Raw genomic sequence first — 18,924 nt, 5'->3', positions numbered from 1 at the left:
GACCTAAAAATTCATCTTCAGGTAAAGTGCTGATTAAGTTCAACCGATTCAGGCGCGATATAGTGGAAGTTCGATGTATTGAAATGAAAGGTAGTTGCACTTTTCCACAATAGGGTAGTTCCCTTCATCAAAGAAAACGAAATGCATTAATTGCGAATCCTTACCCACCATTAGTGTATTCATTATATACAAATTATTTGGTTTTAGAAATCCCAGTTTAGACGAAAGTTAATGGTCAATTTTAACCGCATTTGAAAAAGGCCAGATTGGCGCCCATGCGATGCAACTCCACGTGACGTCACAGGGACCTAGTTTCTATACGAGTAGATTGGAGTTTTACATCGTCTGAGATACCAATGCATGCATGAGGCACATAGCTCAGGGGAACATATCTTGATATTCACCTATTAAAATTGCCTATGGTCGGAAAGTTTCCTTCGTTTGATAGGGTATTAATAATCCTAATTTAAGCCAAGCGCTACTTGCTAGCAGGGTACTCTGCTACCTGCTAAGAGCCTGCATCGCAGCGGCTCGTATATCCTCGCCCCAAGGTCACCTCACACGGCGGAGCCAGGAACCGCCACACGGGCTTTTCCCAGCATTCATACTTAGCCGTAGCGTTTTCGCGCGCTTGAAATTTTTCACTTTTCATTTAATCGCGAAAAATAGATATCGTCATTTAAAAATCTAAAATTGTGAAATGCGTACTCCAGGAGTAATAATCTTTTGATTTAGGCAATAAAAAAATAAAAGGAAACCACCCTATTATTTAATGCGTATGACGCGTTTCGGTTTACAGAGCCATCATCCGGTACCAGACCTCTTCTCATCAGGCCTCAGATCTTGTCAAAAAGATCAGATCTTGTACAAGATGATTGCTCTGTGAGCCGAAACGCGTCGTGCGCATCAAATAACAATGAAAAAGTGTAAACACCTTACATTTCAATAAAATTATGATCATTGTAATATATAGATATGCCGCAAAGTGCCAAAACTGTTCGAACAATTCAGAGACAATTTTTGGAAATATATGGAAAGTTAATGTAATCAATACAAGATACTTCCGCGAAGGGAAGCCGAATTTGGATATAGATAGATATGCTTGTGCTTTAGAAGAGAAATGGGAAAGGATAAAATGAAGCTTTGATTGAAGTTGAAGATGAATGACTCTCTAGATTTCAACGCGTACAGCTCGTTACAGGAGACAGATTGCCCATTCCGGAGGAGGAACGCGGCCGGCAGGGGCGGATCCAGGATTTATTTCTGGGGGGGCACAAGGAAGGCCATATCCAGGATTTTGTTCTGGGGGGGGGCACAAGGATATCTCGTAATACAAAACGAACGCAATGATAGTGGGACCGTATTCAAAATCTTGCGTATTTTTTAGAGTCTAGGGAGGGGGGGGCACGCGCCCCCGTGCCCCCCCCCCCCTGGATACGCCTATGGTGGCCGGGAAAACGTAACCACTTGCATGGGATGTGTCTTTACATCCGTAAGGGGTGCTTAATTTAGGGGGCGTCAAGTGCGGGTGCATACCAATAGAGTAAGGTAGACTTGGTGGGAAACTTTTTAGCAGTTTTTCCCACGTTCCTTTTATTTGTAGCCTTTTTTGCATGCTTGCCCCTTGAGCATCAAAGTAAAAGGTCCACCAATCAAGGGTCCCGCATACATAGGTAAAACTATGTTGAAATTGGAGGAAGAGCTGTTGCCAGTTCATCGCCTTTCGACACTCATTGTCAGAGAGGGAAACCATGGAACAGACCACAACCAACACCAGTGATGGTAGTTTCTTTGAATTAATTGGCAAATCTTCATTCTTCATGTTGATGGTAAATCTCGAGGAGTACGGTACTCTTCACAAGATGTGGCAGTCTTAGCGAACGATGGGCTTACTGCTCCGGTTAACCCTCAGAGGATCACGCATTTCTCGTCCTCGATGCATGCCTGTAATAATAAAAAGCAATCACTTGTAACGTCATAGCTATTACACAATATTGAGGCGAGAAAATTAGTTACAGTTACAAGTGATTTTAATTTAATAGTACGAGCAATTTATTCTATTTTCCAATCATATTATACATTTTCCTTTACAGGATCTATACTTACTAATAATTATAATAATACTTACTACTTACTAATAATACTCTACTAATAATTTCAGTGCAAAATTTTCTGCATAAATATTACAAAAAACTGTGAATTTGAGACCATTTAAGAAGAGCGGAAAAATAACTAGTATAACCATTGATGTGTTCTCAGTTTTAGATGACTGGCAAAATAATTTTAAATAATAAGGAAATGCCTCAGTTGTTGCCAAATATATGTGAAAGTTAGGTTATAGATATGATTATAAAGGTTTAAGAACAATTTGTAACATGATTCATATGTATTATGTAATGGAGTGATCAAAGAGTTTATTCGCAGAAGGCCCATTTAATATGGGAAACATTACTTTCAGTTGAGATTAAAGCTCAAAATAAATATAAAAAATCAGAATACGATAATGTCACATTTCGCATTTTTTTCTTGCCTGAAATCTCGATTGATAAAATTCTAACGAGAGGCGGATCTAGGCAGATCGGGGAGGCGGGGGAGCGGGCGGAGGAGGGAGGAGAACTTTGAGTTACTCAATTGGATAAGGAATTATTTGGATTAAGAGCTAAACGGAGAGTTTTAGGTCCCCTAATTGGTTGTATATTTTGTATTTTAAATTGATTTTATATTTTTTGAGAGAGACCTGGCGAGCCATTTATAGATGAGGCTCGGATTGCCAAACTATTAGCCTCGGCATTATATATTTTTTCTCTTCCCATGAAAATGATCCCGTACTAATTCTTTTAGAAAATATGGTTTATCATTCCCGACTCAAATTTTCTAGAAAAATCGACAGGATTTTTTCTTTTTGCTAAACGATCATTTTTGTGTTCACAATTACGTAGAGTTGTTTAGGCAAATTTAGGCTCATTTACAAGATCCTATTTTGGCTTAAATTTATCTTTTTTTAGCCTATGTAGAACGTTCACAAGATCCTCTTTTTGGCGATACACCCTGCTTGTGCAATGATAAATGATTGGATTGACATTAAATCATGGCGGGATAATCCGCGAGATTTAGCTCATATCTACTATGAGTATTTTTCATGTATTAGAATAACCACTGTTTTTTCCGTTGTTATTTTGCAGTGAAGAAAACGTAATTTATTCTCACGCATGATTTTAATAGCCGACTGTAACAATTTATTTTAAAATTTAACTTGGTCAATTATGAATACTCATTAAATTGTTGCAATGCAATTTTCCCTTTTTATTCTCAATTTAAAAAAATCACGTTATATAAAGAAGCGTTAGCGTGTCAATTTCACTCTCCAATTACAAATATGAAGGTAGTTTCTCGGTTAGAGATTACAAACGGAGCGCGCATCATGAGAATGACGCACAGCTGTATTCGAAACGTCACTGGTGCTGGGTGACTGTGAAAATTGCCACTCCCTGCGGCCTGGCAGTTGTCGGGGTTGTCGGTGTTTACACATAGGTTACAGTCGGAGCTAGGGTCGGCAGGGCGGAAGTATTGTTAGTGACCAACATCCACGATGGCCGACGGGAGTGGAGAAGTACAACATATTGGACAAAAGTCCTCACCGATAACTGTGTCAGACAGCCCTGTAACCGATCCGGGATCGTCGGGAAAGGTTTGTTAAAACTGTAGGAGCTATAATTATTCATTTATTTATATATTGAATGAATTATTTACATAAATGCGGGCCACAACAAATTTTGGTAATGTATGTTTGTAGATAATTAATGGTTGGAGTTATTCTTGATGGTATTTCATAGGCCACGAGCGTTTCTTTTAATTGATAAAAATTTTACTATTGTTTGTATATCCTCGGCGCGAGTCGGAAAGACTCTTAATTCTACTGTGGTTTTGCATGAATGAAATTTGTGTGATTTTTGATATTTTTCAGCTGTCCGTTAGCATATTATATGCCAGTTAATATATTTATCCGTTTTTTTCTGTCCCCGAGACATGCATGTATCAATCAGAACGATAAGCGATCTTCAACTGTTTATTTTTGGAAGTATTTAAAAACTTTCGCAGGAGGAATTTAATTTATGAATTACTTCTATATTTGATGCTTAAATTCATACCCGGTCAGCAATAAAACCTCAGTATTTTATGAACCACAAAATTTTAGTACTCTAGTGTCACATATTTTACAAATTATTTCCTGTTCACTTTTTCCGGAATAAGGTCAAACTTGCTCGTATAACCTCATTTGGTGCTTTCCGAATCGGTTTTTGAGATGACATAAGTAAAAAAATCGATGTTTTTAAAAAATTTCGACCGTCAGTGTTCTGTACCTCCAGCATTATGAGCCCACCCACTAACCCAGTTTACCCATAATTGGTCTTGTCATGCCACTCATGATGTAAGAGAAGGATGTATATCCTTCGATACTTGACTGGGATACGTACAGGTATCGGACCGCTATTCATTGCATTTGTTTATGGTATTCTTCCGTTTTATATGATGAGAGACAAAATCCATCACCAATGCCAGCAGAAGACGTCTCCATATGTGTGTGGCAGACGATGCTCTTTGCTATTCATAAGTCTGTTGTTTTGTTTCTTGAACATATAATGGGTTGTTTTGTATAAATTTACGTAATTAATTGTCATGTTACTGCTTGGTGCTATTCTGCGAAGGTAAACACTAATTCTTTGTCCGGAGGAAGATATGAGAGGTTCGTTTCCCTTGTCAATTGTCCAAAGAAAATCGCATAAGAAAATGCCAAGGCACATCGCTGTCAATGCGTGAAGTTGAGCAAAAGAAGCATCGAAATTTGTTATAAAGGGAAAGGTGCTGATGTTCATATGGATCATTTTATTTGCTATCCTTGTTCAGGCATTAAAACCATACCTGGTTGCAAAAACTGATATTCTACCATGTCATTTTTTTTAATCATTACATTATATGTAAGATGATAGGATCATGCTTATATTTTGTTGTTCCAGAAAAGTAGTTAAGTTAGAATTGCATGCTATGTGGATAAACTAATCGAATGTTGCTCTTTGGCTATGGGACCAGCTGGAATGCCTGATAGATCTTGATAGAGATAGATTTTGATCTCATTTCATTTAGGGGTTGAGTTTTTATTAAGTGGTACAATTGACCATAATCACCTTCACAATCTTCAGTGGTAGCAGGGTTTAAACTGTGTCTTTTTACTGCATCTTTTTGTACAGCCCTGCTGTTACTCAGGAGTCAAGAGTAATTCATTGGGCTATGTGTTAAGTAGTGGGAGAAGAGCATAAATGTTAATATACAGGTGAGGGTATCTCAGTTGGAAATGTGTTTAGTGAAGATGTGCATCTGTATGTCTTGAGGGTTGTGAGAACTAGATCTCTACCTTATCTTCTTGTAGATTACTAATCCAGATTAAGCTTCGTAGTTTAGAATTGGCAGGAATTAACAGTTATGCTGAAATGAATTATATTCTTAAAATCATGACATGAAGCAAGCACTTGCACTTTTAGTTGCATGTGGAAGAAATAATTAAAAGACATATACATGGTGCATGTATCTGGGCTAGTAGAGTTGAAATTGCAATTTACTGAAAAATTTGCATAATAGAAACACCGTAACATGCAAAAACTGCATGAAGATGTGGGCAGGAAAGTTGCCAAGTCTAATTCTGAGTATTTTTTCATAAGAAGTGTTGACTTTCATTTCTCTTGTCACACAAGTATTCACACATCTATGTGCACAGGTACATGCTTTGTGTATGAATACGATTTTATACCAGGATAAACTTATGGGTTGAATTCATACAAGTTATGTTTACATCATATTATTTTGAATAATTTTTTTACATCAAATTTATTTTGACTCTCATTCTCTGGTGAGTTTTCTCTTGATGGGAAGTGTCAAAATGGAGTAGATACCCATATCCTGCAGGAGTTGTATGTATGTGTGTTTCAACCCTGACTATATTCCAGTATTGAAGTTCATATATCATTTACAATACATGTCCTTTGATTTGCAAAGATGGCTGGAAACATGTCAAGGGGTAAAGGCTGAAGGTACACCATGGAGCACCAGCAAACCAGAAGTGTTGCATTAGCTAGTGTAGAAAATCCAAATGATGCCCAACATAGGTTCAGCATTGTTGAATCGGGGAACAGGACTTTTACACTCTAATTTTAAGTTTAAATTTAAGTCTTTTTATTTGTAATTGTGGCTCATTCCATAGTTATGAGCATTAATTTTCTTACTAAGTAGTGGTGATTTGGTTTTAGGCAGCTTTGTGTTGCTGTTTTCCTTTTTGTAAGTTTACATTTGTGTAACATTTATGAATAAGAAGTGTTTAGATATAAAGAATTTTATTATTATATTGTAATGTTCTTGTTTGGAGATTCTTAAGTGTGCTCGCTTTTACATGAAGCAAGCCATCCACTTTAACCAAGGAAATTAGTCCTACCAAGGTTACTGTGACGATGTTCATGATGAGTGCAATTTTCCTCATGCTCCAGCCTTCACTGGTAACAGACAAACGCTGCACCCATCACAGAAATTATTACTCAGACGGTATTCTCTTATCATGCATCATCTCTATCATGATATCACGTAGAGATTTGTAACTGGAGTCTTTTGGTACTGCAGCTGTTAAAGTGTTAGCTTTATATCTCAGTCTTACAGAGCATTACACAGTGGCACCTAAAAACCTCCGCTGACAACTTTACATGCTGAGAACTTGAAAGGTACAGATGTCCAATGCAAAGAAACACTTTCAGTTCAGGTTTTCGAGAATGATGCATTTGTGGCTGCATGATGCCCATTGGCTTAATAAGTGCTAGTTGCCCCTTCATGGGAGACTTGTTTGGCCAATTTCCCAGCATGTCAGACAGTGAGAGGGAGCAATCTAACTGCGTGATCCTGGTAATTTTCATAACATATTTACTTGTTTTCATGTAGGTATGTTTACTTTAGCCTTTAACTCTCTAGAGGTTTATTCTTGTTCTCATTTGTATGGCTTGTGCCTTCTTTATTTGTCATATTAGGAATAATGCCATGCAGGCTGGGCACTGTATTTCAGGGTATCGCATCTGGCCCATATGCCCGATTATTTCTCATTGATCGATCTGTATTCTCTTCTCATATATGTAGTCGGTAACTGTGTTACACAGCTTTTACCTCTCAAGTAACTTCAGTTCTGGGTGGTGACCTGTCTGAGAATATGGTTTCTGATGTTTCCCAGTGATGCGACACAGACTTGCAACTCATCATCATGGATCCATGATAATACTACCATGCATTGAGCGTCATGTAGTCCTCAATGCCTGGTTATAGAGAACCACCTCTTTATATAGTGTTTCTGTCATCTTCGGCGCTGAATGATCAACTGATATGCTAAGAGATCAGTGAATGTAAGGTCTTTGAGTCAGTGGAAAACCCTAGTGACTTTCACCCCATATCTGCTGGAATGAAGTACCTTACCTTTCACTTGAGCTATAATCATGCCATGGTGAAAAGGCTCCTCCTTAATAACGAGTGCTGACACTGTCTGAAGTCTCCTTTCAAATGTTATGGACAGATAAAAGAAATCAGTGAAGTGTATCCCTTAGAGAAAATCAAAGGAGGCAGAACGAAGACCGTGGAGGAAGGCGTGTGCATTTTAGCCTCAACACTTGTCATTTATTGGTCTCCCTTCTCTTCTCAAAGCCTTTAGTAAGTCACTCCAGTACTTTTCCTAGTGGTGCTGTAAGATGTGCATGTTCATTTTCGTGCAGAACTTAGTTCGATTGCCTCAGTTGTCATAACCCTGCTAATCAGTCCTATATAGTTCCCATTTCAGTCGTTGTGCAGATCATCTTGTTGATGCTATTTCACTTTAAATTTTCCTTCGCATGCTGTATTAATGAATAAGGATTGGAGATATCTTTTGAAGGACTTTGAATTGATCTCCCAGGACAGTGATGGGCAAACATTTTCAAGAGGAGACTAAGGGGGGAAAAATTATGGCAGGACAATCGAATTTATGAAGAAATATAAATAAAACATTTTACAAAATTCTTGGTTTTTTTGGTAATAATTATTAAGTAGTAGTAATGACCGATAGGTTGTGAAGGAGGGTGTAATAAATGAAACTGTGACTGTATTTCTGAAAGTTCATTCCGATATTCTTACAGGGATCAGTTTGGTGCCTCCCCTCCCCCCACCCTCCCTACCCACTCCTTCCCCACCACTGAAATGTAATACATCTGTAAACTGTTATTTTGAGATGTGGTTTGTTGAAATTTCCCACTGTATGTTTGCTATTAAGAAATTCTGTTAATATTTCTTAAATAATTTATAAATTTTTTATTATTACATAATTTAATGAAAAATTAAATAGGTAACTTTTAAGATAAACTTTTGAAATTTTGAGACCCCTTAAAATTAACAGATTTTAGTGTGTCTTTTTCACATATAAATAAAGCGCTGCGCTTCATAAATAAAGCGCTGAGCTGTTCCTCAAACTTTATGTTGCTGCCAACTAGTTTTTATGGCTATAGCGTTATTCTCAAGACAAACAGTTTTTTGTCTGTTAAAAAAAATTGTTTTCCATGAGAATGAAGCTACAGCTGTCGAAACTAGTTGACAGGTGTGGAACTGTACTGTCTTTTCTTGTTCTACCATTAATATCCCCTGAAATCTGCCGTCCGGAGCACATCCCTCCCCCCCTCAGCCCCACCCTAGTTCCGGGCCTGTATTCTTATGCAGTAGATTCCGGCTAATTGGGACATATCGGGACTTGTGCACTTTGCCCCAATTAGGCGAACTATCCTATATATGGGCATAAACAAACGTTGAAATGATAGAAAGAAGACTAAAGAGTGTTTATAATGCAACATAAATTTATTAAACTATTAATTTGATTAATAAATCAGCGAGTTTAGTTAATTTATTATCATTTGGAAGAATTATAACAATTAAGTCAAAAATATTTTTCACGCCTCAGGCGACGCTGAATGAATGTCTTTTACTAAGTCCTGTTAAAGAAAAGTCCTATCCTCTTGCGGGTAATAGAACAACAAAAGCTTTCAAAATAGGGCTAGAATAGGAACATTTGTGAAAAAGAAGAGTAAATCAAAGGAGGAAAAAAAAAAAGTATTCTGAAAGCAAAAAATTTTAAATTTGATACTAGTCTATGTCGCCGACTCGTGGCCCAATAAAGCGGTATGCTGTCCCAATTAAGCGGAGAATACTCTGGGATATTCCTCTATTGGGTTCTGTTCTTCAAGATCTGCCCCAATTAAGCGGCTGCCCCAAGTAACTGGTGGACCCATTAAACGGAATCTACTCTACTTATTTTTCTAATACCTTTTTTTTATTTGTCAGATTAGGACTAATGCCATGTGGGCTGCATCTGGCCTGTGGGCTGAAAGGAGCCCATCACTATTCTAGGAAGTAGTTACCAATCTTTTGTAAGAGTTATCGGTAGTTGTAGTAGGCATCTGTTTTGAATGGATTTGTACCTCTTAGTTCAGGTGCCTTCTGATGAGAATGGATGTTTCAATAATCCCTGAGACCCTCAGCAGAATCCAAAATGATGTACTCTTTGTTAGCTTGCTGCTCTTGTTCCTCCCTCCCTCAAAGCCTGCAAAGCCCATGGTGTGTCCTGAATGCAGGGTTCTTGCTAGTCAAGGGAGCCATCAAATGTAAAGGAAATAAAAGTTGAGAGAGGAAGTCATCAAAATGTTAGGTCAGGGAAAAATTTTAATGGTGCATCAAGAAGATGAACATCGAGGTTGAACGCTGTGTTTTTGTGGTTTTCGAGCGGCGAGGTAGGCATTTTGTTGCCTTGCCTCGTTGAGTGGCATGGGGCAGTGCCGACTTGGTGCTGCTTGAATTTATGTACCACTATGTACCTTGCTGCATTTTTTAAAGGTTGCTGGCTGTCTCGGTTTCATTCTTACTATTTTTGTTTAATGTAACCATCCAACAAGAATGGATATCTAAAAATGTCTTCATCACTACAGAATGTAAACAATAATCTATTGCCAACGCTGTTGAACAGACCATCATTTTATGGACTCTTTAACTGATAACAAGCAAATTGAATTAGTTTATGCTTTGAATCGTGTCCATTTTGAAGTATACCTGTGGTAGCTTGTAATTTATTTACCTAAGAATTATAGTTATTAATATGTGAACTGTCCAATGTGTCAACCTTCTAGTATTAATAGGAAATAAATCAATGGTAGTTTGTTTTTCTATAATTAATGTCTGGCTCTAGTTAAAAACTCTAATTATTAATGAGGAAGTCCTTGAAAAGTTAAGCAAATAGAATTCTAGATAGATAGGTATTATTCCTGTTTTTATTGGTTAAATGTATAAAACCTCCAATTCTTTTGCTGAAAATAATTAATTTAAAGTAATTTGCCTCCCTAGTTATCTCTGGTAGTTTACTGGGTACCCTTACTGTGGCTTAATGCATATTGACATCTACCATTAAGTGGTATGTCATTAGAAAGGGGGAGAATTTAATACATGTGTTGATAAGATAAGTAGTTGCATTAGCGGGATGTATTTTGTATCCGTTTGTGAGATGAATTGATTAGATCTGTAGATTACGTAGAACCAATGACTTAATTTTATTTGGTGTGGCTAATGGTAATTATTAATTCTGTTTTTGTAAATCTAATTCATTAGAACCCCAAGCCTTTGTGTGGATCATCCTCTGTGTCAAGTTGAAAAGGAAAATGTCTTGTTAAAATCTATCAGTATATTGGAAATATAAATTTTCTTATAAAATGCCAGGGCGACAAATATGATTCATGGTGGAGATCACTATGCTTTATCTCATGTTTCATTAAAAATTGTTTCTCACATATTTTTGTGAAATCGTATCCATCTGTGGTAAATATGTAGTGATTGAAAAATTGTTAAAATTTGACTGCATGCTGTCTTAGGTTTGCATATTTTTTTCTGAAAAACATGGTATTTTCTGTATTGAGATAGTTCCTCCGTTGCAATTTGCCAGCATATCCTTAGCTATGATTGATTGTATCCCAGCGGTTGATTTTGTCCCATCTATGTAGTTAATGTGATCCCAAACTTTTAGGCTCTACTTGGTGGAATTCCATCCAGATGGGAGCATTAATAATTGTGCATTATTCCACAAAGCGTATCATTTACTCAGTAGCTGGTGGTAAATTTTCAGATGTGATGGAAAACCCTGGCTAATGTCCTCTGTAAGTGATTTTTGTATTGTGACACCCTTCATCATTCATCTTCTCTTTCCCATTTCTTCCCCTGAATTTTTAATTTAACCCAAAGGAATCTGCTCTGGGGTAATCTGCTTTGTCTGGCTTGTCAGTGGTTGCTTGGGGCTTGTAGCAGCTTGAGGGGCCCCAAATAGGGTTACAGGCTCATTTCTTAGTTGTATTTGCAGTTCTTATGCCATGAAACATGAGAAGTGACATGGCAGATGTTAAGGTTTCATGATGGATGATCTGGTTAATGCGCTGAAGTTACTATTACTAAGCTAAACTATTTTCAAGTTTCCAATTGCAATGCAGGTGAAGTATACTCAAAGCATTCTATTTCTCATTAAGACTTCCTGGCTCCATGGAATTGGAGTGAATGGAAGTAGTCTGTCAATCAATTGGCAATGGTAGATAGTGTTGTATGACATGTGAAAGCGGAGCTTTATGAGGATATATAATGTTTATGGGTGCAGTCAGACCTGCTTTAGCATAAAAGATTTTAACTGGTGCATGGAATGATCCCAGATTTTTATTGTGTTGAGGAGCATTCTCTAATGTGAAACTACATCATGTTATGTTGTATAAAAGTACTAATTATCGTTTCCATCTTATGTATCAAGTTATGTTTAAGAAATTTTATGTAATATGCATGTGTCAGAACTTAAAATACTTTTTCAAATTAATGATTAAAAAAGTACTTTTATTATCTTTACTGGAAATGTATCACTCACTATATCAGGATAACATTCATGCATCATGATGACCATTCCTCAGAGAAGGATATCTTATTTCTTATTGAGCCACTAGAAGGTTGCCTGTACTGCTTCAATGGCAGTCTCATGTAATGTGGGGGTGAACTTTCAGCTGTTCACAAACATCCATTTCTGATTCGTTGAATATTTATCACGCTTTGCCAAAATACTTTCATGAGTTACGACATTAAAATTTTTCTGCTATCACTGGAAGAATAAAAGCTAGGAAATAATTTCCTTGCAGTAAGAAAGGCTACATACTTGCCATTTTTTTGTTCAGGTTGCTGAATATTTGTACAAGTTCATTTCTTACACTGCCTCCTATTAAATAGGTAAATAAATGGCTCAATACAAAGCAAATACTAAGCAAAAATAGCTCAAGTGACTATTTTGGGACTGGATTTCTGAGATTATTGATCACCCACAGATATCATACTATTTGGAGACTATTTAGTCTTACCGACTTATAAAAATCCTCGAATGTTTATCTGGAAGTAACATCTATAAACTAGTACGTAGTAGCATGATTGGAGGCTTAGTTGGACTCTAATGTGGTAAACTGGTTTTTCTTTCCTTTTTGGAATGGGATTGTATTGATTTCTGGACAAATGTAATATGTCTAGCATATGCTTACCTATAGAAAATATGATAAGATAGTCCCCAGTTGTTATAAGTTACTTAACATGGTATTGGAGCTGGATTTATCAGTTCCAGAAAGGTAATGAGAGAAGGTTCCATAATGTGTAATGAGAAAAGAAAGCTTCCCATTTAATTTTTTTTCATTTATTTATATACATAAAAATTTTCTCTGACCAAAAAAATAGCATGAGTGTTCTATTCAAGTATAATCCGTTTCTGTGCTGTAGGCAAGTGTTCTTTTCAAGATATTTACATAAGAAGTTCATGGATTGTCAGAATTTTGTGTAGTCCTGCGCTCTTGTGCAACCCAAAATATTTTAAAATACATACAGCCCTTGAATGCTCCTACAAATGGAGTATTATAATTTTAAATAAGTCACGTTTATTAAAGAAATGATCTACTTATTGGCTTGTGGAACTGAACACCCCTATCACACTTGCAGCCTTACTTATCCTGATGAGGTCTCTGTAATACACATACATCATGGGCAATTAGACACCGTATTGGAGCTAGTATGGAGCATGGTAGTTCAGTATGTAATTTTTCCATGCAGAGTTTATAAAATATTGAATGATTATTTGAAGTGAAGGAGAGTTTTGGAGTTGTGTGTTTGAGGGAACTATGCATTTGGTATGGGTGGTATACCCAATGGATACACAATTTAGGAACACATTCTATGCTTCATTTTGTTGTTTTTAAAAGGTTTCTTGGTTGTTGATGAAGAATTCCAATCTTTCGGATGCATGTTACCTCAAATGGATGTTTATAGCACGACTATAATTAGAAATTTGCGCATATTTGGTAAGATTTTTAGGCAGCCGACCACCCTTCTTTTTTACTTTGAATTTGATTTAACAGGTCATTGAAAACTTGCATCTTGATATTATCTAATCCTCATCCAACAACTCTTGTTAACAGTGCAGTAAACAAGTAACTTGCTTTGCAGTCACACATGGATATCAAGTTATTACACCAAGGATGAAATTCATGATGAAAAATCATTTAGCATAGCAGGGATTGGAACCCAGATCTTCCGATTGCCAGTAGGGTGTGATACCAGTTGCACCACTAAGCTATCATCTTCCAGTCCGAGATTTGCCTTGAAAGATGATGGCTATGTGGTGTAATTGGTAGCATACCTGACCCACGACCGAAGGAACCTGGTTGGAATCCTGACCGAGACATATGATTTTTTCATGGCAAATTTCATCATTGGTGTACATAAATCTCTTTAGGTTAGAAAAAAACTTTTTCTGTATCGTGAGATAAGTTGATTTTGGTTTGGAAAATGTTTGTTCTATTGTATTTTGTGGAGTTCTGTTGCATTGAATACTTCATCAGGAATCATTGACATTGCTATTGATCACTCAGAAATATGTTATTTAGCTGAGAAATTCATCAGAATATGCAAGTAATGTATTAATTGTTAGAAAAGGATTTTGTATTGTTTTCCAGCATTAAATGGTCACTAAATTTAGGCTGATATTGTGGAATTGTTTTGAGATGATTGTCTACTATCTTTACTCAGTAACTCATTTGCCTTTTCAAAATTCTTGGATTTTGAAGTTGCACTAGCTTCATATGTTAGGAGGTATGAGAGTTTGAATTGTTCACTATTTCTGGAGTATATTGCCTTTTCTTCGTGCACAAATTTTGGCTGTATTAAGGCATTACAATTTAATGGCTGTGAAAAAATTATATGCCAATTCTCATCAAAGCCATCAATTTCCGTGGAATATTTTATAAAATAGCTCATTGTGCAGTTCTGCTTCTCTGAATGGAAAAATATGTGTCTAGTTTACAGTTCAAGTTGGTTTGTTATTAACTATTGTCGGAACCCAGGTACTGGCATTTGCTTATGTACTAAAGATATATCTGGGACCTTGTAGAAATTGAGGTTAAAGTTTCTGGTACCTCTTTGGCAGCAATACAATTGTACAAATCATTTCTGATTTCAGACTTTGGAATGCAGTGATGGACTCAGTGGACCCATGTCAAAACTGGTATGATATTACTTTTTCACTCTGGATGTGGTGATGGTTGTGTACATTCCTCTTTATCTGTTGTAATTATTTTTTTAAACCTTTTTGTCTTGCAAGGCTTAGGCTGTGTTTCTCTGTTTAACAAAGTTTTCTAAATTACATGTTAAATTAGGTTTTACTTAATTCACATTCTGTAAAGACCAGCTAGCCACAGCTATCGTAGGTGAGACTTTTTGTCCCAAGGCCGTGAGGTCATCTGTATTTTTCTGTCTTCCAAGAAATTATTCCCTCCTCATACCAACATCATTTATGTAATTTTTACCTTATAGAAATGCCATCCTGCAGTCATCAAATTTACAGATGTTTTTAAGATTTTCAATTTTGTGTGGAACTTCATTCTTGAAAGTGATGGTAGAAGCCATTACTTTACTTCCTGATTACTTTCTTGAAAGTGATGGTGGAAGCCAATACTTCACTTCCTCTTAACTTTGTTCTTATGGTTCTTGGTTGGATTTTTAAGACTAGCAACTTCTGCTGGCCTGTTACCCCAAAGACATAATTAATATGAAACTTCCAGTTATAAATTGCATCTCCAAAGCCACACCCGTAGGGGGTAAATATTTGAATGGCATGGTAAAGTTCAGGGAAAGAATTTTTTCAGTACCTATTCTTGCTTGTCAACTTCTTGTACCTCCAAGCAGTCTTTGGGTAAAATGAAAGAATATATAAGAAGCTCATGCTATATAAATGTGCTAGTCCCCATGTATAGAAATTATCATGATTCAGGTTCATTGCGGATCTTAAACATGCAAGTATGAAGATGTGTAGTGCTTGACATGCATAACAGTGGATGCAGCTGATGTATTTTATTTAACTATTATTGGCTTCATACGATTTCCTTTTCTTGATTCTGTTCACTTGTAAAAAAAGTGGCAAATCTTACTTTTCAAAGATATGCAAACTCCGTACTCATCAAGATTCAATAAGACTGAAAAACAGTTTGGTACATCAAGACACAGCCTTTCTCTCTGGTGTTCACCCTTAATACTCCCTATTGAATACCCATCTAACCATCGTTGAGTTTAATATTTTTACTGTCTCTTGGAATTTTGGGTTTAGTCCCTAGCATGTTCAAGTTTTTGTGGACGCATGCCTTGGTAAGTTTGATTCACTGTATTGATAATGCAATTTGGCACGTGGAATTTGAATTCATCTTCGGAAAATACTTACTGACTTCTTGTCTTCATGTGATAACTTTGAGAAATCTTGTATAGTTTGTTGTCAGTAATTTTTTATATGGTTGGAATCAAATGATGTTATCATTTTACATCTGATTTCCTTTTTCCTACCTTTACTTCACTGCATCTTAGATAATGCCTCATTAATGTTGTATAATGTAAAAATATTAATGGTTTTATTGATCAGTAGGTAATTAGCAATGATTTTTGGTGATAGGGTAAGTTGTTCTGACAGAGTAATAGTACTTCCATTGAGATTCCTCCAAGTTATTGACAATTACCATTTAGCATTAGAGCTAAAATGAACTTTTTAATTTAATTTAAATTTGCTTTGAAGATTGTTAAATCCTCATTACCTTCCTTTTCTGTTTTTGTGCCCATAAGTCAAAATGTGTTTTTCTACAGGTGTTGTAAAGGTTTAAAGCAATTGCTTTCGGATGGACTCTTCAATGATAAGATGGCAATCTTCGAAGTGGCTATCGAATGAAAGCTTTTATTTCACCAGCTTCAAAAAAAATAAAACAATGTTTGAGAATAATTGATGAATATCTAAAAGCCACTTGTCTATGCATATCAGACCCCGAATGTTTTATTTCTGACTGGTATTGCATACCACCAAGGTGGAGCAGAAAGTGATGAATATGCAGTAAAGCATATGCAATTTGAATTTATCATAGGGAAAATTCTTACCGACTCCTTCTATTCATGTCATGCCATGTGGCTCCCATCCCCTGAGCAATGATCTGTATCCACTCCGGTGCCCTGTTTGCTTAGTACCAGTTGCCAAAATGCACTTAGGACTGGCATTGGTGTTAGGTTTTTCCTATCATTGTAAATCAGGATTAATTTATAAAATCAAATTTCTTAAATCCATGAGGTGCAATATTCCCATTTGATTATGAAGTGATCAATCTAGATGCCTTCTTCATTACTATGCACCAGAAACATCTTTTCACATGGAGGTCATTTACAGTCTATTAACTGAATCGCATCTGATCGTCTTTCTTTCTATTTAGAAAACTATGTGCATTACATCTTGAATATATCTGAAATTTTGGCTTTTGGTGGAATCAATGAAATAAAAAAATAATTTTATTCAATACAACTTTGAAACCTAATCGGTCTTCCCATGTGGCTTTAATTTTCTGAAACCCATGGCAATATGAATTTTTGTACCTTTATTTGTTTATGGACTGGTGAATTTTCTCTAAAGACAATTTTCAGGGTGATTTTTTTCTTGTGTTAAAATAGGTAAACAGCAGTGCTGTGACTAAAAGCTGGTAGCCTCCATGGAAAAACTTGGCTGTGGCTCTTTTGTGTGGTGCCTCCGTAGTTACTCCATTTCCCTGCAAAAGTCTGCCTTTCGGGATCAGATCTCAGACTCAAGTTGCAAATATAAAACAACTTTGACTCAACTCACTTGAGCTAGAGTTATTGTGATTATACATAGATATCAAATTCACAAAATTATGCATTTACGTTAGCTGTTGTCAAAAATTGTCTGCTGCTCGTAAAAAAAAATTGCTATACAGGTGAATAATATCGTATGTGGAATTTTTTAGGAGAAATATTTTATTCCCAAAACATGAGACAATTGCAGTAGAAATCATGGAATATGGTGACTCAATTTGATATGGACTCTACTAATCAACGGCAGAGCATAGTCTAAGATAGCTTTGGGTATCTAGAGAGTTCTCATAGCACCAATGTGGCTATTGATTTAGGTTCAAGACTTGAGTATGGTTCTGAAATTATGGCCCATAGTGATAAGCATGTGAACTACACACATTGATGGTCCCCCGTTCCTCTCCCTGGGCCAATTCAAACTTCCAATACTTCTCTGTGGGGTGTCTGCTGGCTTCACCCAGAATTTGATTCTGGGTGCCTTCAATCAGTTGTCCAAAACTTAAACCACTGGGCGATGTCACTTCATACAAATCCATTAGTAATTAATTATTGCCAGCATAGCTGTTTGCACTCTTTCCCAGTCACTCTTTGTCTTGACTCAAAGCAGAAGTTGGACCTAATTTCTGCTCCCAATTTGTAACAGCTGAGCATCAAGTGTGCTGGCACTTGTATTGTCTGTAATTTCATATTGCTAACCTGCCTGCTTTTATGGAATTGCGAAAATCTTTGTGTATATGCAAAAGTGAACTATACATATTGGTAGTGGGCTCCTTTGGCTTGTGGCCTTTTTACTCACACAGTAATTATGGCCATGGTGAGTAGTAATGTTGACATTGACCTCTGCTAATCTTATGATATGAATAGGTTAAAGAATGGAGATGGTGCTTCATTTTTGGTAGTTTTAGCGTAGATCACAACCAATGGAAATGGAGGCTATTTGGCTTTGAGTTGTAAGTAATATTCTTCTAATGGCTGATGTATGTATTCCTGTGCAGTTAAGATTCTTTTCATTAATTTGTATGGAGAATGTTAACTACAGAACTCTTGATTTAATGAAAACTCAGGTAAAATGGGAATAAGACATTTTGGTCTGTATTGTAAGCAATATCTTAGTCAAAGCGGTGGTATCCATTGATGCAGTCCTACGATCTAAGACTCAAGATATTTTTTGCCATTATTTATGGGGAAGCAAGTTCAGTTTCATGGATTCCAGTTCTTGTGTATCATAATATTGCTAGTTATTCTTATGTGGTAATGAGTGTTTTTCCATTTATTCATATTTAGCTTGCATAAATCATCACATTGTGTATTAGGAATTTTCAAAGTATAAAATATCAAATTCTAGACTCTTTATTGACTCATTGCACCTCATTCTGTCGTAGAGGTTAATTATCCTTTACATTCCTTTCTGATATGTAATGGTTTTCTTCACTGATAAACTGTGCGATAAATTGTGATGTGCATATCGTAGTTCTTCATATGTATCAGATCAGCATGTTTAATTATGTACTTGCCTTGCTGGCTTGGTGTGACCATATAGTTAGTGCTTATCTTGTCTGTATGTACTGCTCAAGGGGAACACTACAATTCATTTTATCAAAATACATTAATCTAATCCATTTAGTGCCGGCTTTATAATGTTTGGTTAGCATA

The 18,924-nt window shown here is 36.4% G+C and overlaps 1 protein-coding gene and 1 long non-coding RNA gene across 3 annotated transcripts in view; one reads left to right on the top strand and one right to left on the bottom strand.

Annotated features, from left to right (window-relative positions):
• Positions 1 to 1,544: 1,544 nt before the first annotated feature.
• LOC124171894 overlaps positions 1,545 to 18,924 on the bottom strand; it is a 74,998-nt gene continuing 57,618 nt past the window's right edge. Inside the window, exon 2 of the long non-coding RNA XR_006868004.1 lies at positions 1,545 to 1,944. This is a non-coding gene — a long non-coding RNA (uncharacterized LOC124171894). The remainder of the gene's footprint in view (positions 1,945 to 18,924) is intronic.
• LOC124171893 (adenosylhomocysteinase-like 1) overlaps positions 3,470 to 18,924 on the top strand; it is a 153,136-nt gene continuing 137,681 nt past the window's right edge. The window contains exons 1-2 of one of the 2 annotated variants that reach the window (XM_046551284.1): positions 3,470 to 3,688; positions 14,603 to 14,647. In XM_046551284.1, the coding sequence (XP_046407240.1) occupies positions 3,590 to 3,688; positions 14,603 to 14,647 (144 nt within the window). In that variant the 5' untranslated portion in view covers positions 3,470 to 3,589. The remainder of the gene's footprint in view (positions 3,689 to 14,602; positions 14,648 to 18,924) is intronic. The other variant, XM_046551287.1, reaches the window with a different exon arrangement.

Source organism: Ischnura elegans, chromosome X (genome assembly GCF_921293095.1).
Source record: "Ischnura elegans chromosome X, ioIscEleg1.1, whole genome shotgun sequence".
Taxonomy (NCBI): Eukaryota; Metazoa; Arthropoda; class Insecta; order Odonata; family Coenagrionidae; genus Ischnura; species Ischnura elegans.
The sequence above is the reverse complement of the archived record's forward strand: the minus strand, read 5'-3'. Positions and strand labels throughout refer to the sequence as shown.